The 27,494-nt window shown below is 42.1% G+C and overlaps 1 protein-coding gene across 3 annotated transcripts in view; it reads right to left on the reverse strand.

Moving 5' to 3' along the window:
• TSPAN9 (tetraspanin 9) overlaps positions 1-27,494 on the reverse strand; it is a 989,451-nt gene that overhangs the window by 562,041 nt on the left and 399,916 nt on the right. For 2 of the 3 annotated variants that reach the window (XM_082255249.1, XM_082255248.1), the window contains exon 4: positions 18,381-18,460. In XM_082255249.1, the coding sequence (XP_082111375.1) occupies positions 18,381-18,443 (63 nt within the window). In that variant the 5' untranslated portion in view covers positions 18,444-18,460. Of the gene's footprint in view, positions 1-18,380; positions 18,813-27,494 lie in introns of those variants that run through there. The other variant, XM_082255247.1, reaches the window with a different exon arrangement.

Genomic DNA, 27,494 nt, shown 5'->3' on the forward strand with positions numbered 1-27,494 from the left:
ATGGAGGATGTGGTACCAACAAATTCAATTCTCTATGAGGGTAACTAGTATGCCCTTACCCCTTATTTATTTCTAAACTGCTGAAAAATGATTGTCTTTTGGGGCTTGTTCATACTGTGCCGGTTTATGACTCCATTACCTGACTGGTCCAACTGTGTGTGTGAATTACTGGTTTATTTCACTCTTGGCAGTTGAGAGGCGAGGTATTGCAGTGCACTGTTTGCAATTTTCACCCTGCATCTGTCTTTGGTTTTATATGGCTTCTTTAGGACACCCCCTACCAGAAAGGTGGTCCAATCTGGAGTGTGATTCTTGTAAAAATGTGCTGCATAGAAAAGGATTCTCAAAAGGTTTGGGATGCATTGTTTCTCAGCATTCTGGAAGAAGACCTAATGGTGTAACCCTCCCTACAGGAAGCAGCCGTAAACTAGGGTGTAATGATAGTATATTTTATTTTCACTTCCACTCTTTTTTTTCCTTAACCTGGGGGTGGGGGGGGGGGGGGGGTCATTTTCTTGTAAAGTCCACTTTAAAGTAAACCTGTTCATTTGTCCTACATGGCAATGGAATATCACCATCAAGTTCCATCAAATACATATTTCATTAAATTATAATTATAACTCAAAGGGGTTGATTTATTAAAACTGGAGAGTGCAAAATCCTGTGCAGCTGTGCATGGTAGCCAGTCAGCTTCTAACTTTAGTTTGTCCAATAAAGCTTTGACAAAATATCCTGGAAGCTGATTGGTTCCCATGCAGAGCTGCACCAGATCTTGCACTGTCCAGTTTTGGTAAACCAACCTCTATGTTTAAAACACCTAAAAAGCTAGCAACAACCCCAAAATGTCTTCTCAAAGAATACATTTATACAATAATAACCCTTTTTTAATAGCAACACCAGGCAGAAACATAATGCAGAGAAAGAACCCATGATACAGATCAATTTACTCCATAAACCCATCGGTGACGCTCAATGATTCATCATCAGTGATGGCATACACATTTCAGTAGACACGGCAGCCACCCAAGGGGACAATAAGCCGATGCATGTGTCTTCCTCACTCCACTCAACAATTGGATTCCTTCTGTCCAGAGTGAAAGAGATGAGGAGGCTGTAACTGTAGGAAGGGGAGGAAGCGTATACGTGGGGAAGAGATGAAGGCTGATTAATGGCCAATTCCATTCTATCTGCAACTCCAACAGCTGTCCAATCTGTACTTGTTAGGCTAAGTGCCAACTGTCACAGGACATTTTGTCAAGGCTACCCCTCCGACTTTGTCCATGTGAAACTCTGGGAAACATCCAGAGACTGTCCTTCAGCCTCGACAGAGGAGCCATGACATCATTCCTTCCATTACGCTTTTCCTCTTTTTTTCAGGCTATTACCTAGGTGTATAGATCTAAATATACTTGGCGACTGCTTTCGGAAAGCTGCACAGTGCGATGGCTTACTATAGAATTTCTCAATTATATTAAAAAAGTGTTGACAAGAAACCTTCCCCCACTCCCCCCCCCCCCCCCCATGTGAGGCACTGTTATCACACTTCTTGAGATGCTTTAGTTCCTACCAGTTGTGTATTTGAAATATCCCAAAACATGTATGTGCGTGTCTATATATTATTTATTGCAGGTAGTTATACACAGTGCTTTAGGCTGGGTTCACACTAGCTGCGGCCGCGGCTCACAGCAGGGGGTCCGATGCGTCCCTGTTCTCCATTTTGGGTGCGAATCAGGTCCGCATTTTTGTCAGAATTCGGAACTGAAACAGACCAGAAGACGCACAGGACCCTTTTCAAGTGCACACCGTGCCCGCCCCAGAGGTGTGTGAACCGTTTCCATTGGGAGCTGGTTACAGTCTCCTGTCATGCGATTTGGGTGCGGGGAAACCCGCATCCAATTCGCATAAGTGTGAACCCAGCCTTATATATTGTACATTCTTATGAGTCCCTGCCCCCAGGTAACATGCATTTACACACACACACATATAGCACTATGGTCAATTCAAAGAGGAGCCAATTGACCTGCCAGAATGTTTCTGGTACGTGGGAGGAAACTGATATACCTATCTACAGTATATATAATCTATCAAAAGTCAAAAAGGATGTTATTTGTATTTCCACAAAAGGTAGAAACCACAAAACCAATACATTTGCTGATAAATTTATTACCTTCACCCAGGGCTTTTTTTTCAGCAGGAACGCGGGGGAACGCAATTCTGGTACCTCCAGCACTGAATGTATCTAATAGAAAGGGGTGTGGGATGTGCTGGAGGGTCTATTGATGATGCTGGCTGATGGGGGATTTATTGTCACTGCTTTTCTTGTTATTATCACTAAACTCCATACAAATTATTTAGCACCACAAAATGATACTTGGTCCTGTATTCTCTAAAAGGGGCGGTACTGGGAGGTGGGTGAAACTAAGGGACGATGCTTAGAGGTGGGTAGGGGGCGGAGACAAGGGGTGACTCAGAAGGGGGGAGTTCCTGCACCTATTCTCTGAGAAAAAAAAGCCCTGCCTTCACCATATGGTGGGGGAACAAATTAAATGATTTAGTCCAGGTTCAAACCTATGTAAATCTTTTGTGATTCTGTTGCCTTCCACAACGCATAGATTCGCTCGTCTAATGAAAAAACATTGCTTCCAGTCAAGGCTGCTCACATAAATGCACTGTGATTCTGGTGCGGTTTAAAAACGTGTCCTAAGCGAGTTTAGTGTGGAGCGGCGCAATTTTAAGCTCTATAGCCTGTGCGAATCACATCTGAAAAGCACAAATCGCACCACAAAATCGCACTGCACCAGCACTCCAAATTGCATGTAAAATCGTAACACATCGCACCGCATCAGTGTGAACCCAGACTTAAACTTGAGAAAGGGCAGGGCTGCTTATTCGTTGTGCATGTTTTTGTCCTCTTGTCCCATCTCTTGTCTGACTTGACTTGGATGATGAAGTTAATAATTCTAATAAATCAATTGCTGACCACTGCCTGGCTGTCTTTGGCTTCAATACTTCTAAGGTCACTGTTCCCGAAATAAGTAAGCCCCCCTTTCACACTTGTGCGACTTGGGACTGCAAAGTTGCATGACAAGTTGTACCCCATGATTTCCAATGAGTACCATTCATATCTGTGCAACTTCAAGTTGCAGCGACTTCAAAGTAGTCCCTGCACTACTTTGGTCCGACTTTGATGGGACTTGAGGTCTATAGGCCTCAAGTCGCATGAAAGTCACGTGACTTTCAGGTTGTACAAGTGTAAAAGGGGCTTGATTAAAGTTAAATAAAGTTGATTAAAAAGAGTGAAGTCAGACTTCATGATCTGCAAACTTGTTTTAACACCATTCGATCAGCATGACTGCCACTGTTCAGAAGGAAAGGCCATCAATGTCAGCCTCCCTGTTCTCTTGGTTGTGGATTCCCTAAAAGTAAAAATCCTGCCTCCTAGTGGTGCATGTGTGTGTGGCAGGATTTAACGCAATAAAGCTTGATTAAAAAAAAAAAAAAGCACAAAATAACAGTTGTCTATGGAGCTTTAATGTGCCAATCTATTCCTAAGATAGCGGATACCCTACAGATAACCACATTGCATTTAAATTATAGTTGGGACAGCGCAATCGGTAGCCGTATTAAGCATCCGCTAAGGATCATTTTTTATTGTAGGGTTTGCTAAGTTATTTTGACCGCCAATTTGTAAGTGACGGGTATACTCCAGAAACTTTTTCTCACTTGTCCTTTACCAAGCTTCCGATTCATTTTTCTTTTGAAATCTAAATGAATCCATCTTTGTTATCTGTACATTTTTTCCTGCAGCATATTATCCTTCATCCTCGCTATGAATCTTTCTTCTTTCTTCGCTTCATTTCATCGATGTCCAATTTAATAACGCAATTTCCCCTAATTTTCATGCTTATTACACCCGGGCTCATGACGGTGCAGCACAGGCTGTCTTGCAGCCTGCAGATGTAACTAGCGAGGTAGAGACACAGATGAGTTTATAGAGGAGCTATCCACACACTCCATTACTGACAGCTCCCCCCTGACAAGCTGGGAAATCTTACAAAATCACTCGCTGATGATGAATAGCGGCATCAATTTACTTATCAGACATGTCAATCTTTTCTTTTAAATGAGGGATCCATCCTAATATATTTTTTCCGCAAGCACCACCCTCAAACAACTAAGGTTTCCACCTTTCCTGGAAAAATACTATACAAATAATATCTGTGGTGAGGCATTAAAACACCAATCATTTTTGAATTGCTCTCTATGGGGTTGATTTACTAAAGGCAAACACATTATGCGCTTTGCAAGAGCTTAGTAGATGAGCAGAAGCTATGTTGACTTCCATCAACCAATCATGTGCAAGCAAAAATGCATTTTTTTTTCCTTGCATGTGATTGGGTATTTTTTAGAAAGTGAAGTTTACCTTATTTACTAAGCTCTGGAGCAACTGCACTTACAGAGTTTAACTGCACTTTACAAAGTGCATGGTCTATATACCTTTAGTAAATCAACCCCTATATCCCTGTTAGGGCAATTTGTCCTCTCTATTTGTCCCGATGACCATTATTACCAAAAAAAAGAGAAAGAAAATCACAAATGTGAGTCATCAATAGAACAAGAGTAGAGGGAGTCATCCTCCATTTAGGAAAATGATCACCAATTGTTGGGTGGATTGGGATTTTTACAGAGGTTTTCGAGAGAGAGTAAAGGCTTGTACACACTTGACGAAAATCGGACGAAATATCTCATGCTCAGCGGTCATAACCGGTTTTAGTTGACAGTGCATAAATGTTCACAAAATTTCTCGTCCGATTTTTTTATTTGGGATGTTTATTCCTAGACTTCCGGGTTGTCAGCAACTTCAGATCATGCGCGGTCTTTCATATCCGATTTTTCGTGGACGTACTGCATACACATTAAACGAAAATTGGTCGTGCTGGGGACGGACGATAAAAATTTTGGTGTTTGTCCCTCCAGTTTTTTTCATTGAAAATGTCGGCATCGGCTGCTGAAAGTTGTGTACACACTAGCCGAAAATCGTACGATTTTACCTCGGATGGGAATTTTCGGGAACATTTTATACTAGTGTGTACCCCACTTAAGAGCTATTCTGGGGTTTGGTTTTACAACTAGCCCTTTAGCCTAAAACGGCTGATTACATAGAATCACAGGCTACATTGCAAACTTACATATGCAATGCAATCACAGTGGTTACTTTTTATACTGACACGAGTAGTGCAGTTATAGTGGTCAGCATTTTGATGGCTTACAGTCAAACTCTCTCAGGCTTAAAGCAGAACTAAAGGCAAAAATGTTTTTTTTCATTTTAGATTGAGTAGTGGAGGATTCTAATCTCTGTCAGTTTATTTTTTTGCCATTTGTGTCCCATTGGGGAGATTTCCATTCACTTTGTGTCCCATAGCCAAAACAGGAAGTGAGAGCAAATTCCTCCAAAGCAAGGAAATCCCTGGTTGTTACTAGGACAGCGATGGTGAATCTTGGCACCCCACATGTTTTAAAACCGTGTTTACCAAGATGCTCAGTTGTTGAGCATCATGGGAAATGTAGTTCCAAAATACCTGGGGTGCCAAGGTTCACCATCACTGCACTAGGGTCACCAGAACTAGTATCCCAATCAAAAGGTTTCCTCTATCTTCCTGTTCTGGGTACAACCCAAAACATTGTTTTTTCTTTTACTTTGACTTTTGGTAATAATTGTAAACTTGTCAAATAGAGAGATTGAGTCTCCGCAGTAGGGGATCAGGCAGCAATAAATACTTGAAAGATGTTCTAATTTTTCTCCACTCTATCCAAAACGTAAAAAAAAGTTTTGCTTTTAGTTGTACATAAAGAAATCTGGACTGTCACCCAATAAAATGCTGGTAACCACAAAGCACACCAGTTGTCTTCACCTGTGCATGCCTCTGTTTCTTTGACTATATTTGTGTGTTTTGTTAATCTGCCATTTGTCTCCATTTGTTTCCTACATCCCATTTGCTTGAAGAAGCTGTGCAAACATGAGAGCCCAGGACACCAGTCAATCATCTTTCCTGCTAAATTGGACAATAGCTGACAAACTATCTTCGTACTGTGTATATCAGAGGCGAGATGGGATGACAGCCGTTCAGGCAGTAGACTGGAGCTGTGCATTAATGCCTTGCCTAGATTTATACCATCTCCCTTGTAAGCATAAACAGTACATTATCTGGAAGATATGTGATCGGGAAGGTGAAAAGTCAGCAGTGTGTATTAAAGGGACACTATTCCTCTAGCCATTAAATTGACATAAATATACCCAGCAGTTCCTTGCAGATTCCAATACTGTCTGGCTCTGCTGTGAGTTCCTAGCCATGGGGGCCTAAGACCCTACACATGGGTGGACATAACATTTGTTTAGACAGGACCATGGCCCTCTGGGAGTTAGGGCCTATGTGCATGTGGGTCAAATTAGTGCTAGGACCCTTGCCCCACTCTCACACAGACATGAGCACTGCTCATTCCAATGGCAGGTGAAAGGCAGGAGACATTCCTATCAAGGCCCTAACCTTTCTTCTAATTGAATTTGGGGTCCAAAACTATTCTCACAAAGGGGTCCTTTCCTATGTCCAACACTTCCCCTACAACATGTTCTTTTTTTTTTTTTTACTTGCAAGACAAGGTGGCAGTGACGCTGGCCAACACTGGGATTTTGGTGTCGGTTGTAACAGATGAAGGCGTTAGAGGGGACTACTGGCAAGGTCAAAATCAGTGGGTTGGGAGGGCACACTTGTAGAGACACTAGAGTCATTTTCACTGGGCAAGGTGATTTACTAAAACTGGAGAGTGCAATATCCGGTGCAGCTCTGCATAGGAACCAATTAGCTTCCATGTTTTTTTTTTTTTTTTTTGTTCAAAGCTTAATCAAACAAGCTGAAGTTAGAAGCATAACTGCACCAGATTTTGCACTCTCCAATTTTAGTAAATTAATCCCAGTGTCTTTTTAAAACAGATTTCTTCAATAAAAGTTTAGTATTCATCAGCTACAGAACTATTTTCATTGTTTGGTAACCCCAGCATTTCTATCTGGAACAGAACCTTATAGCCAGCACCGCAGAATACAGCCATGTCTTCAGAAGGTGTGAACGAGGCCTGCTAGGGCTCTCAAATTAATTGTGGCTCACTGATAAGCACCTAGCTTTCGATTGGCTCTTTATTCTCTAATCTGATCTTCCAGCATGGGGAAAGCCAATATCAATTGCCAAGAATGAGAACTCATCTTATACATCACTGTGTGGAGGTGTCAAATAAATACTTAAAGTGGAACATTTTTCTTGAGTACATGTGACACATACAAACTGTTCTACACTTAAGATTACAAGGAAGCGTGAAAGGTTTCCTTGAAGCTGAAAAACAAGTGCCAAAAAAAAAAAAAAAGGTGGTAATATCCAAGATATATCCGAAAAAAAAAAATATATATATATATATACACACATACACACACACACAAACAAAATAAACATTTTCCGAGCTAACTGATCACAGAATGGCGAAATAATCAACTTTGTAAATGGTAAGTACTATCATTGTTCCTTTTTAGGCTTGTATGTGCTCTCAGGGTATACCATGTTTCCCTTGGGATAAATGTTTATATTTAAAGTAAACATAAACCCTAAAGTGGGGTACACACTATAGGAAAATTGGGCGAACGATTGTCACTTTTTCCTTGTTGATTCTTAGCAAATCAAAACCAATGAATGAAAATTCTCGTACGACAAAGGCTTTTTTTTGTGGTTCTTTATTGTTTCTGATTATGTGCAGGCTTTCTTTTCAGATTTTTCTTGTACGAAAATCGTATGAAAATGGTTCACATTAAACGAAAATCGTTCTGTTCACGTACAAGAAAACTTTTGGAGTTTGTCCCTTCAGGAATTTTCATACGAAAAGTTGGAATGGGTTGTGTACACACTATACGAAAATCGTACGAAAGTTCTTTGGATGAAATTTCTCACTCGATTTTCTTACAGTGTGTAGGAGCCTTAACTGAATGACATTTAGTTTACTAAAGTATTGTTTATCATAAAGACTTGTCATCTTTTTTATTAAATATTCTCTATTCACCGTTTCAGTAGTATTGATCTCCTGCAACCTCTTTGCTGCTAATTGAAAGGAAGGCTGCATGGCAAGTCTCGAGGCATGTCTCAAGTGGCAACAGTGGACTATGACTGCACAATATGCATCGGCACATCAGCTTGTAGTCACCATGAGAAGCCAATGTGACAACACAGAGGAACATTTGACAGAGGGCACAGAGCATTTTTGGCCTATAACAGGCCCTTCATGGCAGGATCACCAGGTATTATTTTAATAAAAGCTGCAGCTTTAAATAGATTTAAAATGTCTTAATTAATTACATTAGATGAATGATCTGGCTTACAAATAATTTAACCTAAACATGTAAATCCTGTAATTAGTACAGGTTATATATTCAGAATAAACTTATGTGCTTTAAAGTGTTGCCTGTTTTGATATTCCAGAGCTATATGGAACAGGATTTTAGGTGTGTGGAGAAAAACACTTCCCCAGGAGAACCTATAAGACCAAGCAATTTATCCTTTAAATACCTTTCTGTGGCCCATATGTGTAGACAGGATGATTAGGCTTTAATTTCCTATTATTTTCATGGAGTGCTGCCATATTACCCAAATTTATGTCAACGAGTTAATTCATTTGGCAAAATGAAAATTAAAAAAAAAAAATATGATTTATGTCCGTGCTCTGCGATACCAGTAATGAAGAAGCAATAGTTAATTAAAGCAGGGTGAAACATAAAATTATAGCAATAAATCAACCACTTCCTATAAATAAAGCATACATAGGTTGCTGCCAGGCATATGAGAAAAAAGATTTAAAATTTACAAAAAAATCCATAATTAATATGCAAAAGATTAAAACATTTCAGGAAATTGTGATTGCCCAGCTCACAGCTTCATATTATATTAACCATACATTTAAAGGGGAATTCTAGGCAACTGGCATATTTGGCCTTCTAGGTTCGAGAGCTCCAAGGGAACTGAATTCTTTGAATTGTATTGGGACGTATAAATCCTTTTTTTTTTTTTTTTTTTTAACATGCATATTTTTATCTGGATCCAAAAGTTTTTCAAAGATGAATAATTATTCTAAATTGTTACCCTTTATCATGGTCTACAAACCTAACTAGTTTTCTATTAGCATGAAAACTTCTTAACAGTGGGGGATGAGATTCAAGTTCTATAGGTTTGATACTGCAGAATTTCTAATAGTGAATGTATGTATATAAAAGGTTTTTGCACCATAAAACATACAAAAGTACAACTGGGTACATAAATCAGAGGGCATTTATATCACAAACATCTGAGCAGATATTATTACTCTGGTGCCTAACCTGCGTCTCTTTTGCACTATTTGTGAGGCCCTCTGGGCCCCCTGCACATACTGGTTTGTGTTTCCCTATTGCCTTGTGATAGCAGTGACTTCTAGCAGTCTTATGTAATATGTCTCAAATCAATGGCTGTCTCCTGTAGCATGTCCCCAGTCTCCAACAACTCCTATAACATATCTGCAGTCTCTGACCATCTCTTGTATCATGTAAACAGTCTCTGACCATCTTTTGTACCATGGATGCAGTCTGTGACCATCTTGTATACCATATCCATAGTCTCTGACCATCTCTTTTATCAAGTATGCAGTGTCTGACCATCTCTTGTGTCAAGTCTGCAGTGTCTGTCCATCTATTGTATCATGTCTACAGTCTCTGACCATCTCTTGTATCATGTCTGCAGTCCTTGACCATCTTTTGTGCCACGTCTTCAATCTCTGACCATCTCCTGTACCATTTCTACAGTCTCTGACCACCTTTTGTATCATGTCTGCAGTCTATGACCATCTCCTGTACCAAGGCTGCAGTCTCTGATCATCTCTTGTACCATGTCTGCAGTCTCTGACCATTTCTTGTACCATGTCATCAGTCTCTGACCATCTCCATCTCTAAATCACATTCTAAATGAGCACCTGTACAGGTCACTGATGTTTCCGCTTTGGATAATAATAGAGTGTTGGAGCATATTTAGGCATCAGGCTGCAAGCACCATGGCTTTAGAAACTGCTTTAACTTTATAGTAAAACTTCAAATAAACTTTTTTTTTTTTGTGTGTGGTAGAGTGAATGAATCCCTCCCATTCTAGCGGAGATAGTGAGATGTCGCTTCTATCGCTAGTGACTGTAATTCAGCACTATTGGGGTCAGCAATAGAGCGCCATCTTGTTGCTTCTAGCTACAGGGGAGTGATTCCATAGGGACAGACCGGCAGCCTGTTTAGTGATTTGTTGCCGATTTGTCGCCATTAGGACATCAACCTAAAAATGCAGCACTTTTTTAATAGATTAGGAAATGGCGAAATGGAGACTGGAGATTTTTTTTTCACTTCCTGTTCCGGAGAAAGCATTGTCCCTGGGACAGGAAGTGAAAATTTGCCCAACTGGGTCACAGACAACAATAAAATGTGAGGGATCTTCCCCATAATGAAGTCATGCTTTATTATTTTTCTTTGCCTGTGCTGTAATTACAAGGGCTATCTGTCAGCTCAAAAACCAAGCAATCAATCGGGGAAGACAAAGAAGTGTGCCATCGGTAATGCTAGCTTCATGCTGGTCCTAAATGAAATATAGAATTCTTAAAAACACTTGACCTTTGGATATACTAACTAATTTCTATCAAAGGTTATCCCACATACAGGCTCATCCCTCCATATAATCCGTGTGTCCATGACACAAGTACGCTTTCTTTGTTATGCTGTAGCTCAAAAATCCCAGCGTCATAATTAAAAGCTATAGGCATGCTAGCTCTCAGCTCAGACATCTTTAATCTCAGTAAGAAGCCAGAGCAGATGGCACAATGCAATCACAAACACACTAGTAATAAACCCAAACCTTGCATATACAAAAACAACTGCATAGTGTAAAGTGACCCTGTCATCGTGATGAACAGTGCTAACAGCAAAAAAGAGCAACAGATGTACTGAGAATCTGCAGCACATGGGGGAACTTGGAAAACATACTACAAATAAGAACTTTTAAACTTCACCCTATGAAGTTAATCATCACATACAATGCGATATCAAAATAAAGGACCACATTCTTTAGGGCTGGTTCACACCGGGATCGTACAGGACCGTAACCCGGCATGCACTCCTGCAAAATGCACCAGACTGCGGGAAAAGTAGCGCTCGCACTATTTTTAAAATATGTGCTGCTGTTCTGTATTTTCACATACAGATATGCAAATAACCTTTTTAGGCTTTATGTACACTAGCGGCTTATAAACTTGAGTTTAGGAGCTTTTGGCAGGTTTTTTTGGAAGAACGTGGAAGAATCACCCTCAGGAGAGTAACCTTTTTTAAACGCAAACAGAGGAAAAACCTGGGCGTGATGAAAGAAGGCAAAGTGTACATGAAGACTAAAAAGGTGAAAAGACTTCTGAGCAGGTTTGTGCCGGGAGCAGATGATGTCTGAGGCAGCAATTTTTGCCGCCTTTTCCTACTCATCACCAGTTGCTAGGACACTGGTGGCTGGACCAAACAGCTTCACTGATTTGTAGGGTGCTGGTAGGGTGGCCAGGCCACACAGAGTCACTGGTTGCCCGGGTGCTGGTAGCCGAGCAATACAGTGCCATTGGTTGCTAGGATGCCGGCGGCCAGGCTGCACAATATCACTAGGTGCTAGGACATTGGTGGCTGGGCTGCACAGCATTAATGTTTGCTAAGATGCAGGCAGCTGGGCCACATAGCTTCATTGGTTGTTATGGTACATGCTGAATTATGGTTGTTATGGTACATGCTGAATTATGATTGCTTTGGCACATGCTAAACGCACCTTTAATGTAGAGAATTCCCTCACAGTACTTTTATTCTGCCACGAGATATCCTCAGTGTGATGGCCAACACCATTTGACTCACTTCCTCAGAGTCTAGGTTGTCCTGGACTGAACCCAGCCTGTGACTGGACAGTGAAAGGAGAAGCAGCACAACTGCTGAGCTCATCTTCCTGTCACTCTGCTGTTTTTTAATCTATGAGCATGCTTGTTGTCAGAGCATAAATGACATAACTCTTTGAGCTGCTTCTTCCCTTCACACATAAACCCTGCTGTACAGGTACATGAACTTCAAGAGACTGATACAAGGTTCCTAAACTGCTTGCATTTAAAAATACATTTAATAATGGAATAATGATTACAGAGCTTCATTCATTTGTGTCTTTTATATGAGCAATTAATCAACTTTGTTACAAGAAAAAAAGAAAAGAGTTAAAGTACTTATCTGTGACTTTCATCTTTGCTCCCCTTAAGAGCTATGATGGTTGAAGAATCTTCAGCATCCAACAAACCTTTAAAAGTGTCCAATGCCTAGACCCCCACGGTGAGCTGTGGTTCCACATGACAGCCACTACGTCATTATAGCTCTATAGGGACACAGTTGTGGCTTAGCAGCCAGTGAGTGGAACCACAGCATTCAGCAGGGGACCAGGCACCCGACACTCTTCGAATGTCCGATGCTGAAGGATCCATCAGATGAAGGCTCTGCAGCAGAGTAAAGATCCAAGTCTCTTCCCACTGGACTAGTATGTTTGATAGCTCTTCTATAGCAGGGTGCTTTTTTTCTGGTAACAGAGTAGCTTTAATGACATTATATTCACTATATTCATACTGCCTTTTGTTTCACTTGACCCTTCCTTCTAGATTGTAAGCTCAAACGAGCAGGGCCCTCGGATTCCTCCTGTATTGAATTGTACTGTAACTGTATTGTCTTCCCCCACATTGTAAAGCACTGCGCAAACTGTTGGCGCTATATAAATCCTGTATAATAGTAATAATATTCAAAGCTGATCCCCAGGCAGATATAAAAGACACAAATAATTAATCTCTGTCTTTATTGATACATCATTAAATAATAAAGTACAAGAATGTGTCCTAATAGCCTATGAAAGAAAGGGGCAGCACAAGGAGCCAGCCAGTGCTGCAGTACTCATGTGCTAACAAGGAGCATGCTGATAGGAAGACAGAGCAGAGTGATAAGACTACCCGTCTGTTGTTTCTCTTATCACTGTTCAATCACAGGCTGGTTTTACAAAAGAGTTGGTGCAGCACTGCACCCAGGGGTAAGTATAATCAAGTATGTCTGCCAGCACTACAGCATAAGGGAATCCCTACAGATCCCCAGAGTAGTCGAAAAAGAGTGTGAAGGATTTTAAGTTTCTTAATACTGCTAAACGATCAGAAGGCAAAACCAATGTGTTTTGGGGGTTCACAACACCCCCTTCATCAAAAATAAGAAAGCATAAATGTGTCTATAAATCTGGCTATGTACATTGTCTTGCATTTGATATCTTTAGATCTACCTATTTATATTGTCCTATGTTTTGTTGCCTCTTAACCCTGATGAAGATGAAGTTGTGAGTCCCCAAACGCATTAGCTTTGCCTTCTGATCTTTTACTAGCAGTGCCGGGATAAGGTCATCTAGTGCCCAGGGCAAAGATGCAAAACTGTTCCCACCCTTCCTTTAGGGTTAGGGTCAGGGCGCCCCCATCCCTGCAAAAAACCATTGCGCCCAGGGCAGCTGTCACTCCTGCCCACCCATTGTCCCAGCCCTGTTTACTAGATTAACTGCTTCCTGACCATCATATGTGTAAATGTCGTGGACGAGAAGCAGTTACACCAGGGTCATGGCCAGCCATTGGCATTCATGTAAAAGTGATCTGAGCGGCTCTAAATCTGTTCCACCCAGGGCCGCTGCTAGCGGTTGGGTCGGCTGCTCACAGAGGAAATACAGGAACATGCATTTTTCCCTCTCCTCTGTGACAAATGACGCCGGAAGTGACAAGGATTTTGCCACTTCTGGTTTTACTACTGTGTTTCCCTGGCCAGTATCAACCAGGGAAGCAGCCCATCAAAGTGATCTCTGTGAGATCGGCTACCTTGGAGGGCAGAGAAGGGATCAGCGGTCTAATAGACCCCAGATCTCTCTGTTACTTCCCCAAGCTTTTACAAGGGATGTTGTTCTTCCCTTGTATTAGTATTAAAGCTAAATGAAAGAAATAAAAATAAACCATTTTTTTAAAGCAACCCCATCCCCCGGTGCTCACATGCAAATGGAAAAAGCGAATGTAGGTCCTGCTTGCATATGTAAACAGTGATTGCACCACATATATCAGATATTGCCATAAATGCCAGAGTGAAAGCCATAATTCTAGTTCCAGAGCTCACGTTTAACTCTAAAATGGTAACCTGTAATGGTTTTTAAAGCATCACCTACGGACAATTTTAGGTACCATAGTTTGTCGCCATTTCACAGGTGTACAATATTTCAAATCTTGACATGTTTGGTATCTATTTACTCGGCACAACATCACTTTTTATATTTTACCAAAAATGTATGTATTTGTGTGCACTAATGTGTATTTAAGTGTATTTTTTCCAGAAAATTTGTGCAAAAATAGTGTGACATAAAAAATACAATAACCACCATCTGTTTTCTCCAGTGCCTCTGCTTTCAGAAAATATATAATGTTTGGGGATCTAATTTATTTTCTAGCAAAAAAATGCTGATTTCAACATGTATGTAAAAAATGTCATAATTGGCCCAGATGGCAAGTGGTTAACTTATATTGGACTGGCTACACAGTTGTTGTGCCCTCATTCTTTTTAGTTACAGAATAGCGTAAATCTAAGGACTGGATGGACAAAAATACAAATTCCTTGACAGCTTAAAGTAGAACATCACTCCAAAAGGGAAGTATTGCTGGTTCACTCTCCTGCCCCAGCTTGTAACTAAGTTAGTTGTTTGTGTGTGTGTGGGGGGGGGGGGGGGGGAACGGTCACAGATTACCAATTTTTATCAGTATCCACTCCCACTTTGGCAATTATGACACTTGCCCTGCCACCGCTTGTCCCATGCCCTAGGAGGCATCTGGACCATTCACAGAGCTTGTCCATGCACAGTGGGAAGCAGGCTGTGGTCCCTCAGTAAGCTACAGCCGGCTTCGGCTCTTTCAAGATGGTGGTACTTGGGGAACCACAGTGGTAAAAAGAATTGGCTGTGGGAAGACAGTGCTGGCCTTCCGGCGTAAGTAAACACCTACTGTAATTGTAGCTGCTGACTTAAAGGAGAAGTACAGGTAACACTCTTTTAGCTGTACTTCTCCTGTGGATCACAGGAGTGCACTCCTGTGACCCATATTCAGCAGACAGTAGGCTGAAGCTCGCTGTTGGCTGATGTCACAGAGCCCGTTCAGGCTCAGGAAAGATCTTAACCATATGGTCGCGATCTGCCCACATGCTTGGACTGGTGAGCCGCTGAGAGCCTGAGCCGGCTGCTCCTACCCCCTCCACAGCCCAGCGCTCCAGTGAGAGCAGGAGAACAGAGAAGAGAGCCGATGACTGAGAGTCACCGACTGTCTGCTCAGGGAGCTCTGAGAACCGAGTGATCGGCGCTATTTGATCACTCAGTTCTTAGAGCTGGCGGGGGATAGATGAAGCAACGGACCAATGCTGCATCCCCCTAGGTAAGTAGAATTCCAAAAAAAACATTCCCATACTTCTCTTTAGAAAAAATTGTATTAGTCGGTCTGACCAGAAAGGAAGTCTAACGGTGGCCATACATGTTCAATTTTCTTGTACAATTTTCCTTTAGATTTACCTTATACTATGTAGTGCAACGGCCTGCCTAATTGGATACAAATGAAAGTTGTTTAGTTTTGACCTTATATTGCATGGTTTTTGGTAAATCTAAAGAAAAATGATATAAGATTAATGAACATGTACGATCAGCCTAAAGGACAACCACTATGTAGCACTAGTAAGCAGAGCCTTTGTACTAGCAAATTCCCATTCCCCCATGTAAATAAATACCTACAAACTTCATATACTAACACGTTTTTTAAAACATTTTTTAATTTCAACTGAATAAATTCACATGTAAACTTAAAAGAAAAAAAAACACAATAGATTCAATTTACAGAGACTTAATTTGGGCATGCAGTAATCCATTGCTGTAATGAAGTGAGTTTGGAATATGAGGGCTGTAACGGGGACTTGCCATTCTGTTTTCTGCAATGAAATCGCAGGCTGCTGCTATGACAGAATATATTACGGGTTGCGCAGAGGGTGCGCGGCAGAAAGAGCGAGCTTAATCGATGGTATAAAGTGCCACATAGGGGCTTTTCACTAACTAATAATGCGGCATAAGCACATCTATCTTTTTCTGATTACAGCGAGCTGGGAGCTTGCTGCACTGAGCCTGTTTTAAATAGGAGACCTGCCTTCTATTCCTGGGGAAGCAGAGGGAAGGGGGGGTAGAGTGGTCAGTTTTAACTCCTTCACTGCCACGTATGTGTCACTCTGCAGTCAGTCAGGCAAGAGAGGTCTCTACCTATGTCACAAAGTGGACCTGCTCTTTAAGCAGGCTTCTTCATCCGCAAGCCGGATCAGATCAGTGCCATGTGCTTAGCTTGTCTATCTCAGTAAAATGGGACCGTGCCAAGGCTACAAGCATTTCCTTAACCCTTGCTGTCGCCCATCAAGTGGTCACCAGCACGATGGTGCTCTCTTTTTGTCTTTGCAGCTCACAAAAAGCCCAAAGGTGTCTTTGGTGCATTGCTTCCTTTTTGCAAGCCTCCCCATCATCCCCCCCTCTGACCCCGATACTTCAAAGTTATTTCAAATGAAACAGCTGGCAGCAGCTTGAAAGATGGCTACTACTCCAAATCCATAATTAATTATCCATGCATAGACCTAAAGAATCTAGGGTCACTTGGGTCAGTATCCTTAAGATAACTTAAGAGTGCCCACTGGGCGATTTGAGCTAAATGTCGATATCTGTATGCTGTGATCTATTGCCAACTACAAAAGTTGGATTTCAAAATTTTAAAAATCAGTTTAATAGAGATATATTTTTATTATTACATATTTAATAAAAGTTTCTCAACCTTTTTCCTCCTTTTTCCTCTAATTTTCTGGTCTTGAGGAACCCCTGCTTAAACCAATTTATTGGAGGTCAGTGGGAAAAACGACCCTTACACTGGTGGTCATTGGGAAGAATGCAACCTCCAACAGTGGTGGTCAGAATGCCAACCTTACAGACAGCTAAAAAGATCATTAGTGTAATGTTGGCTCTGCCAAGTGGTGTTTGCCCTGGAAATATGCAGGCGCCATCAGATGAGAGGTCAATCAGCCTCAGCTCAAGGAACCTTTAACAACCTCTGGAGGAACCCTGGTTTAGCATGGATAAAATAAGGAAATAATTGTTTTTGCCTGCTTTAGACCTTAGGCTAGGGTCACCTTACTGCTATTCATGCTTTGTTACTCATGACTTCATGACTGTGTAGCTGTCACAGAGAAGGACTGTCTCCAAAAAATGCTGCATATTTAAGTATCTTTTCCCAACGACTGAGCGGATGCAAGTCAGCATCTTCTCGATGAATCTTGCATGCTGGGATTTTTCAGATAAAGAAAAAAGAAGCAATAAATCACAAAGCTGTTGTGTGATCTCCTTCTAATCTGAAGATGATTGGCCCATAGGGGGGCAAAAAGGAATCCTGCAGCTACCGTTCAGGGTTTGATGGACCGCAATGAGAAAGCTGACCATACTTTGACCATACCTGTTATTGTATGTATTGGGCATGCAACTGCTGTGGCTGTGCCTGTTGTGATTTGAAAGTTTGGCGCATTTTCAGAAGCATGCATACATGGATACAGAACACCTGGGTTGAGAATACAAGGCATTTGGAGACATACATCATTTTATTTAAAGATTTTGTAAAACTGTATATCCTTATTAGTCAAGTAAATCATGCTTTGTGTTATGCTTGGTTTAATAAAAAGTTTTAAAAAAAATAAAAATAAATCATGCAAACTTTAAACCAATTATTTCTCATGATGAACCCACCATAGTTCCTGACGCTAAAAAGAAAGATTAACCCTACAGCTGCTGCAGCACTGCTGCCTTATGCTGTGGAGCAACCGATAAGGGTTCATAAAAAACCAATAGAGCAATACAGATACAAAAAACAACTTTATATATAAGAAGAAAGTTTCATTTACCCAAAATATCAACTTAAAGAGGAACATCATGTATTATGTAATAAAAAGTTTAAAAAAAATTAAAAATAAATCATGCAAACTTTAAACCAATCATTTCTCATGATGAACCCACCATAGTTCCTGATGCTAAAAAGAAAGATTAACCCTACAGCTGCTGCAGCACTGCTGCCTTATGCTGTAAAGCAACTGATAAGGGTTCATAAAAAACCAATAGAGCAATACAGATACAAAAACAACTTTATATACAGTATAAGAAGAAAGTTTCACTTACCCAAAATATCAAGTTAAAGAGGAACATCATGTATTTCAAACAACAGAGGCAGCCCCGAGCCATGTTGCACTTTTTGAATTCTAGAAGAAAAACAAACGATAGATCCAGGTAAAACACAACATATTTGCCACCTTTGGGAGCGCTGTACTTGTCCCTTTTCACGCCGGTCTGACTCTGCGTACGAGATCCCGAAGTGCCAAAAAAAGCCCCAGCTGTGAATCCTCGACCAAACTCCCTACTTGAGGTAGATGGTTTTGCCGAATCCCTACTGTCCACGGACGGACTTCGATGTATGGAAGAGTCCTCACTGCTGGATTTTTCCATAGTCCTTCGCCTGTCCCTGTCCCCGGTTATTGTTTAGCATGTCTCAGCATTAAATCCGGCACAATGTGGAAGAGCAGCTAGTAGCCAGATCTCTATTCACAAACCGGACACCCCTCGAAGAGTCCCCGAGGGAGGGGGGGGTGGCGGAGAAAAAACAGCCCAACTTCAATTAAAGCCACCATTCATCAAGCTTTATTTTTTTGGAATAATAAAAAAATATTAATGTGATTCTGCGTTCCAGACTTGCAATAAATTAAAAAAAATAATAAAATGTTTCGATAAAATCAAGACCCTTTAAATGATGCTACGTTGGGGTAGTCTTGGCCAGAAAAGCTTTTTTTTTTTGCATCACCCAGGTGACTTTGCAAGGCTGGAAATTCTCGTCAGTCCTCCCCAGTCTCGGCTTTCAGTTTTATCTGCTGTTGGGTCTGTGTTTGGCTGCCGAGCTGTGCTAGAGAGCACCATCAGCAGCTGCTGCACTAGTGGGCAAACCCACAGAAAATCCCTGAGCCAGCTCAAGTAATACAGCTTACTCCGTCAAGCCCTCCCCTCCTGCCTCCCAATTAGCCAATGGAGACCGAACAGGCTCAACCTACATGACATAATATCTTTTAAAAGGCTTATTCATTTAACTTTGACTATACAAGTGCACAAAAGAGAATCCCTTAAATGTCAGGGGCTGCTCTGAAAAAATAAAGCAAAAGGGGACTAAAATGAAATCCCTTCAAAATAATATAGAGATGAAAGAAGCTGGGAATTAATATTTATCAGCTGCCATTACAGAGACATTTGAACTGTGGGCTCTCTCTCTCTTTGGAACTTTATGCGGAGAGAGAATTTGCATTCATTGAGATAGAGACGGAGGACACTTCAGTCTGCACCTTGATCTGCGCAATTCACAATTACAGAAGCATGAAGTCATTTTGGGTGAATTGTCGGAAGAAGGGAAATTGAAGCTAAAGCGCCGTTTGAAAGCGTGCAAATTCATTCCGACTCGTGCAATTTTTTTTTTTCCCTGCGCATTTGCAAGCGTTTTTTTAGGAAATGTGCACAAAGCGATTGTTTTGTGTTTTCTGCCGCGCCAGTCTGCGCTTGCTTTGTGTCGGTATCTCTTTGCGCCTGCTGGCAAATTAGAAATAATTAATCTCCGATGAGACTGCAGGCGCAGGAAATACTACGCTGGTTGAAAAACTAAGCACAAGTTACGGTTAAAATGACACAAAATTATTTGAAGCTGAACTTCAGGCAAACCGTTAAATACACCGGATACATTCAGAAATGGATTTCTGTCGATTCAGTCCTGAGATTTATACAGCTCTGCCACGCAGTCCAGACCTGATTTTTTTTTCCACTGCAATAATCATTTAGGCCCTGTTCATACCTGAGTGTTTTTCAGCCCATAAAACGCTCATCTGTGAAAATCCAAAACGCCCAACAATCCAAATCCCATTCATTTCAATGGCCCCTGTTCACATATGAGTATTTTGTCCCCTGAAGCAAAATGCCTGTAGCTCAAAAAAGTACAGGAGCTTCTTGTTGGGCTGATCAAGAGCTGTTCTGGTCCCATAGGAATGCATCAAAACACCGTTATCGGCGTCTCATGGGCGTTTTTCAAAGGGAAGGGGTTAACATCAGGGGCAATCAAAGGGTTAAATGTGTCTCTAGGGGGTGCTTTATAACTGTGTGGGGGTTGGCTTATGGAATGAACACAGAGACCTATGTTCCTAAATAGGAGGAACACAGGAGCCTTGTGTTCACTGCTGACAGAACAGAGGTCTGCCATGTTTACAATGGCAGACCGCCGTTCTGTCTCCACGGGGAGCAATCGTGGTCTCCACCCCTTTTAACACACCCATTTTTTTTACATAAATCAAAACGCCTGCAAAAAACTCCCCAAAAAAACGCTCATAAAACGCCCTAAAAACGCTCATAAAACGCCTAACAAACGCCCAAAAAACACTCTAAAAAACGCCTACAAAAATGCCCAAAAAACGCCTGAAAATGATACACTCAGGTGTGAATGCAGCCTTAGGGATCTTCTCCCTCCTGGAGCCTGTGACCAGACTAAAAAGGAGAAGCAGCAGACTGACAAGCTCATCTTTCTGTCGCTCTGCTCTCTCATCCTATCAGCAGTAGTTAGGATATGAGCAATACAGCGCAGCTTACTGGTTCCTTGGTATGCTTCTCCCTCCCCCAATCTGAGCTCTGCTGTACAGGAATTGCAAGATGCTGATAGTCAAGTCAAATTCAGGTACTTATACTGCTTGCATTTAAAAAACACAGATAATGATGTTTACAGAAATACAGAGCTGCATTAATTGTGTATTTTATATTTGCCTAGAGCCCAACTTTAACCAGTTCTTGACCAGAAGATTTTCCCCCTTAATGACCAGGCCATTTTTTGCGATTCGGTACTGCGTTACTTTAACTGGCAATTGTGCGGTCGTGCGACACTGTACATTAAAAAAAATTGATGCCCTTTTTTAATTAATCACCTCTGCGGTTTTTATTTTTTGCACTATAAACAAAAAAATTCTGAAAAAAAAAAAAACGATATTATTCACATTCTGCTATAAAACATTCACAATAAAAAAAAATGTAAAAATCTATTTTTTTTTTTTATCATTTAGGCCAATATGTATTCTGCTACATATTTTTGGTAAAAAAAAAAAAAAAAAATCACAATAAGTGTATATTGATTGGTTTGTGCAAAAGTTATTGCGTCTACAATCTAGGGGAAAGACATGTCATTTTTATTTATTTTATTTTTTGTTACTAGTAAGGGCGGCGATCAGTGATTTTTAGCGGGACTGCGACATTGCGGTGGACAGATCGGACCCCTAACTGACATTTTTTACATTTTTTTTTTTTTGGGGGGGGGGGGAACCAGTGTCATTACTACAGTAATCAGTACTAAAAATATGCACTGTTACTGTACTACTGACACTGGCAAGGAAGGGGTTAACATCAGGGGCAATCAAAGGGTTAAATGTGTCTCTAGGGGTGCTTTATAACTGTGTGGGGGATGGGCTTATGGAATGAACACAGAGACCTATGTTCCTAAATAGGAGAAACACAGGAGCCTTGTGTTCACTGCTGACAGAACAGTGGTCAGCCGTGTTTACAATGGCAGACCGCCGTTCTGTCTCCATGGGGAGCGATCATGGTCGCCTGCCCTGCAGATCAGCTTCCCCTCTGGCAAAGTTACTCATATGTCATATCAGGGGGTATTTACTAAAACTGGTGCACACAGAATCTGATGCACAGTAACCAATCAGCTTCTAGGTGTTAGTCTCGGTCCACACAGGAACCAGACGTGGTTCCTGTGCCGGGTTTCCACATCCCATCTGACTCGCAGGCAGTTCACATCTGTGAACTGCTGCGGGTGTCAGTGTAAAGTTAAAGGAGTTGTAAAGTCAGGAAGGTTTTTTATTTTAATGCATTCTATGCATTAAAACAAAAGCCTTCTGTGTGTAGCAGCCTCCCCAGCACCCCCTAATACTTACCTGTGCTGCCTCTCTGTCCAGCGATGTCCATGAGTCCCTCGGCCATCCTGGGACTCTCCATCCTGATTGGCCAAGATACAGCTGTGGCGTAGGGTGACCACATTTCCAAACTGCCATTCAGGGACAACCCCCCAGCCCGCACCGGTCGGTGACATCACAAGGGGGCGGTGCCATGTGACATCACTGGGGGGGCCCCGTCCCCACCCCTTACCTATTTAAGCATTTGTTTCATGTAGGTTAGCCCAAAATTGCAGATGCAGGTGGCCAATTAGATTCAAAAAGTGTCATTGTTCTTTCAACATTGGGCTAACATGCATGAAACAAATGCTCTTAATATCTAAGGCGCTAAAGTTGTAAATAAAACCCCGTACTTTATACTACAAAAATAATAAAAATGACCTGAGGCATCTGGAGTAAAAACTGGACATACACTGACCTACCTGTCCACTACACTGACCATAGCTCCCAACCATCCCTGATTCGCCGGGACCATCCCGGAAAATGGTCCGTGTCCAGGAATAACCACGGCAGTGTGGGCAGCTTGGTTCCCGCACGCCGCAAGCAACACATTCCAGCATCTCTCCCCGGCTGCCTCTGACAAATCACTCTCAGACCAGTGCAGAGCTGAGTGCACTGATACTTGCAGAGGAGGAAGGCATGGGGAAGAGGGGGGGATGGATGGATGGAGCTAGGATGGGTGAGGGGGATGGATGGAGTTGAGATGGGTGAAGGGGAGGAGGAATGGAGCTAGGATGGGTAAGGGGGGGATGGATGGAGCTGGGATGGGTGAAGGGGGAAGGATGGAGCTGGGATGGGTGATGGATGGAGATGGAATGGGTGAGGGGGGATGGATGGAGATGGGATGGGTGAGGGGGGGATGGATGGAGATGGGATGGGTGAGGGGGGGGATGGATGGAGCAGGGATGGGTGAGGGGGGGATAGATGGAGCTGGGATGGGTGAGGGGGGGGTAGATGGAGCTAGGATGGATGAGGGGGGATGGACAGAGCTGGGATGGGTGAAGGGAGGAAGGATGGAGCGGAGGTGGGTGAGGGGGGAAGGATGGAGCTGGGATGGGTGAGAGGGGGGGAAGCATGGAGCTGTGATGGGTGAGGGGCTAGAAGGATAGTGCTGGATGGATGGAGCTGGGATGGGAGGGGGGGGATGGATGGAACTGGAATGGGTGAAGAGGGGATTCTTCTTTAAGGTAGGCTCAGACAAAGCAATCAAAGCATATTTTATAGGTACAAGGAAACCTGGGTTTTGATTAATCACATCCCTTAAGCCCCTCCCACTGCTACGTGATTGGCCATGCCAACATTTTACCACGGCCTGCTACGCTCCAGTGTCCCTCATTCTGAAGTTTAAATGTTGGAAGGTATGCACTGACCCTTACACTGACTTACCTGTCCACTACACTGACTTACCTGATTCCTACACTGCCCTACCTCACCACTACACTAACCTACCTAATTCCTACACTGAAATACCTGACCATTACACTAACCTACCCAATTCCTACACTGACCTCTGCATTGACCAACCTGATCCCTACACTGACCAACCTGATCCTTGTACTGACAAACCTGATCCCTGCACTGACCAACCTGATCCCTACACTGACCACTACACTGACCTACCTGATTCATACGCTGACCTACCTGACCACTACAGTAACCTACCTGATTCCTATACTGACCATTACACTGACCTACCCGATTCCTATCCCCTCAATTGGGGGGGCTGTCACATCATCAGTCCTGAGGGGCTCATGCTGGGACTTGTAGTCTTTCACTTTTGGGGGTCACATCCCCCCCAAAAATGAAAGACTACGAGTTCCAACGTGAAATTTTTAGATCTAAGGATGTGACTCCCTCCAAAATTGAAGGACTACAAGTCCCAGCATAAACCCCTGAGATCTAAGGATGTAAACCCTTAGATCTCAAGGGTTCATGCTCGGACCTGCAATCCTTCATTTGGAGGATGGGATCAGTGGCAGTGGTGGTATGAATAGGTTCAGTGGCAGTGCTTGCTGTTTCAAAATCTTGATGCCCTTCACCCCCAGTGGAACTGTCACCCCCATGACAAGGGGACGGCAGTGGGGCTCAACTCAAGGGGCAGCTGCGGAGGAGGAGGAAGTTAAATTCCCCTCTGCTTTCAACGTTGGGCAGGGAGGGAATTGTGACCATGATGCCACTAATTGCTAGACGCCAGGCGGCTCTAGCAACCAGTGGCCAGGAGTAATCAGGTGGAGGTGGAGCAGGAACAAGTTCTACGGCAGCTCAGTCCGCCCCTGTCCCCTGCATTTCAGACTGCTCCCAGTGTCAGTTTCATTCTGGGAAACTGTATTGTCCTAGAATGAAGGTGCCCAGGACCCAGGACAGACCTGCAAAATGCAGGACTGTCCCGGGCAATCGGAGACACGTGGTCACCCTACCGTGGCGCCATTGGCTGTATGGCTGAATTCACATTGCAGACATCGCATGTGATGTACACAGCAATGGGGTGCGAATCACATGCGATGTCTGGCATTGCATAAGTATGAATCCAGCCTCATTGTCAAAATGTCACTGAACAAGCTGAAGTTAGAAGCTGATTAATTACTATGCACAGCTGCACCAGATTCTATTTGCACTAGTTTTAGTAAGGATGGCCATACATTATATAAATTTCTTATTCAATTGCTTTTGGATTTACCTTCAATTTTGTAGCAAGGGCCTGCTTGACTGCATACAAATTAAAAGTGTTTAGATATGACCTCATGTTTAATGGTTTTAGTAAATCTAAAGAAAAATTGTACAAGAAGATTGTATAATGTATGGCCAGCCTAAATCTATCCCCAATCAAGTCATTTTTTTCCACTTTGATTTCAGGTTCAATGCAGTGGGGAGGTAAAAATGTATTGCTGGATTGTAATTTATAAATGGCACTTCAGAAAACAAATTTGAGGGGCCAGCACCCTTGTGAATGGATGTAATCTAAACTGTCATTGGACAGCTCAGGACACAATCACAGTGTACAGAGCCAAACAGAGTGGCTCTGTACCTTGTGACCACCATAAACCAATCACAGCCATCACAGGCGTTAACACTAGTAGTGTTGAAAAACTTTCAACCTATTTAAAACAAGGGAAGCCCCCTTTCCTGTGCTGTGAATAGGCTAAATGTTTGTAAATACAGCAAGGAGGAGGATCAGCAAATCAAAGGTAAAGTGAAACAGCCTAGTAATGAACCATAGCTCCCAACTGTCCCTGATTTCGAGGTACTGTCCCTGATTTGGAGCAAAGCCTCTCAGTCCCTCTTTTCTCTTCATTTGTCCCTCATTTTGGTCTGCTCTATATACAGTAGTTGTAAAATGCACTAGTTAGCTTTCAAAATGTGTTTCCCAGTGCTAAACCTTTCATCCAATTTAAATTGCTCTGCTTGTAAATTTCAAAGCCAGTATAAAGGCATATTGGTGGTTAAAAAAAGAAAAAAAAAAAAAAAAGAAAGAAAAAAATCACTTGTGGATTTAACTAATCACTTTTGTATACTGTAATTGGACAGCTCAGATCACAATCACAGTGTACAGAGCCAGACAGAGTGGCTCTGTTCCTTGTGATCACTGTAACCCAATCACAGACATCACAGGCGTTGAAAAACTTTCAACCTATTTAAAACAAAGGAATCTCTCCTTCCTGTGCTGTGAATAAGCTAAATGTTTGTAAACACGACAAGGAGGAGGATCGTCAGATCAAAGGTGAAGTGAAACAGCCCAGTAACAAAAGCAGTCCATACATGGGCAGCACAGTGGTGTAGTGGTTAGCACATTCACCTAGCAGCAAGAGGGTTGCTGGTTCAAATCCCAACAACAACACTACCTGCCTGGAGTTTGCATGTTCTCCCTGTGCCTACGTGGGTTTCCTCCGGGTACTCCGGTTTCCTCCCACACTCCAAAGACATGCTGGTAGGTTAATTGGATCCTGTATAAAAAATTGGCCCTACTGTGTATGTATCTGAGTTAGGGACCTTAGATTGTAAGCTCCTTGAGGGCAGGGACTGATGTGAATGTGCAATGTATATGTAAAGCGCTGTGTAAATTGACAGCACTATATAAGTACCTGAAATAAACAATAAATAAAATACAGACTATGAATGGATCCAATCGCCTTGGCAATTTACAGCAAGGTGAAAGCAACTGTTTAAATCCCACACGCTACCACTTTATATTCACCTCTCCATTGCTTAGCCATCCTTTGTCACAGCTGCCACCAATACACATAGTGATGGTTGCTATCAGAGTTCAGAGAGTGGTAACGTCTCAAGACCAGCGATTGACTGCTAGGCCTAGGCACCACATCCTAGAAGCAGGCTACATGCTCACCATTATCTAATTTTTTATTTTTTTTTTGCAACGTCGACCAAGGAAAAAGAAGTGTCCATGGTAAGCATGAGAAGTGAGTATAGAGCAGTGTTAATTTTGTCGACTAAAATATTTTCATTGACTAAATTAACACTATTTTAGTTGACTAAAATATGACTAAAACTAAAACAATTCCGATGACTAAAATACGACTAAATCTAAAATGACATTTTAGTTATAAGACTAAAATACGACTTAAACTAAAATGACATTTTAGTCAAAAAGACTATGACTAAACCGAAATCGAAAATCGACATCAAAATTAACGTTACTCTGTTGGCCATTTTTAAATCAGCAACACAATTCCATCCAGAGCCTTTAATAATAGCACATTAAAGTTTAAACATGTATTGCACTACCGCATAAGCATAAGTAGGGGGCATCTACTATGCTGCTAAAAGAGAAAAAATTAAGAAAAAGGCTTTTCCTATATTTTTTTCTTAATATTTAATATTGCTAATGTATTCAGGTAATATGTGCAATGACAGTACAGCCAATAGAGTTTACAGTTTTTGAGTTTTTTGTTTTTTTAAAGTTGCACTTCTGTTTGTCAAAAAACAATATTTTTGTTTATTTATGAAGCTTGTTTTTATTTATAAAGACATTTATTATCACAACGGCTTAGCGCCGGTTCACATTGCAGCGACGCTACTTCGCACCGCGACCTCTGAGCGGCCGACACGGACTTCATAACATTGAAGTCTATGGCGGTCGCCTCCGGGTCGCCCCAAAGAAGCTCCGGACCCTTTTTCTAGGTCGGAGCGACTTGTGTCGCTCCTATTAGAATGGGTCCGCAGCTTCCCTATGGGAGGCGACCTGTGAGGCGACCAGGTCGCCTCACAGGTCGCCCTAGTGTGAACCGGCACTAAATCTGTGTCTGTAGTG

Source organism: Pelophylax lessonae, assembly GCF_965119305.1.
Source record: "Pelophylax lessonae genome assembly, chromosome: 4".
NCBI lineage: Eukaryota > Metazoa > Chordata > Amphibia > Anura > Ranidae > Pelophylax > Pelophylax lessonae.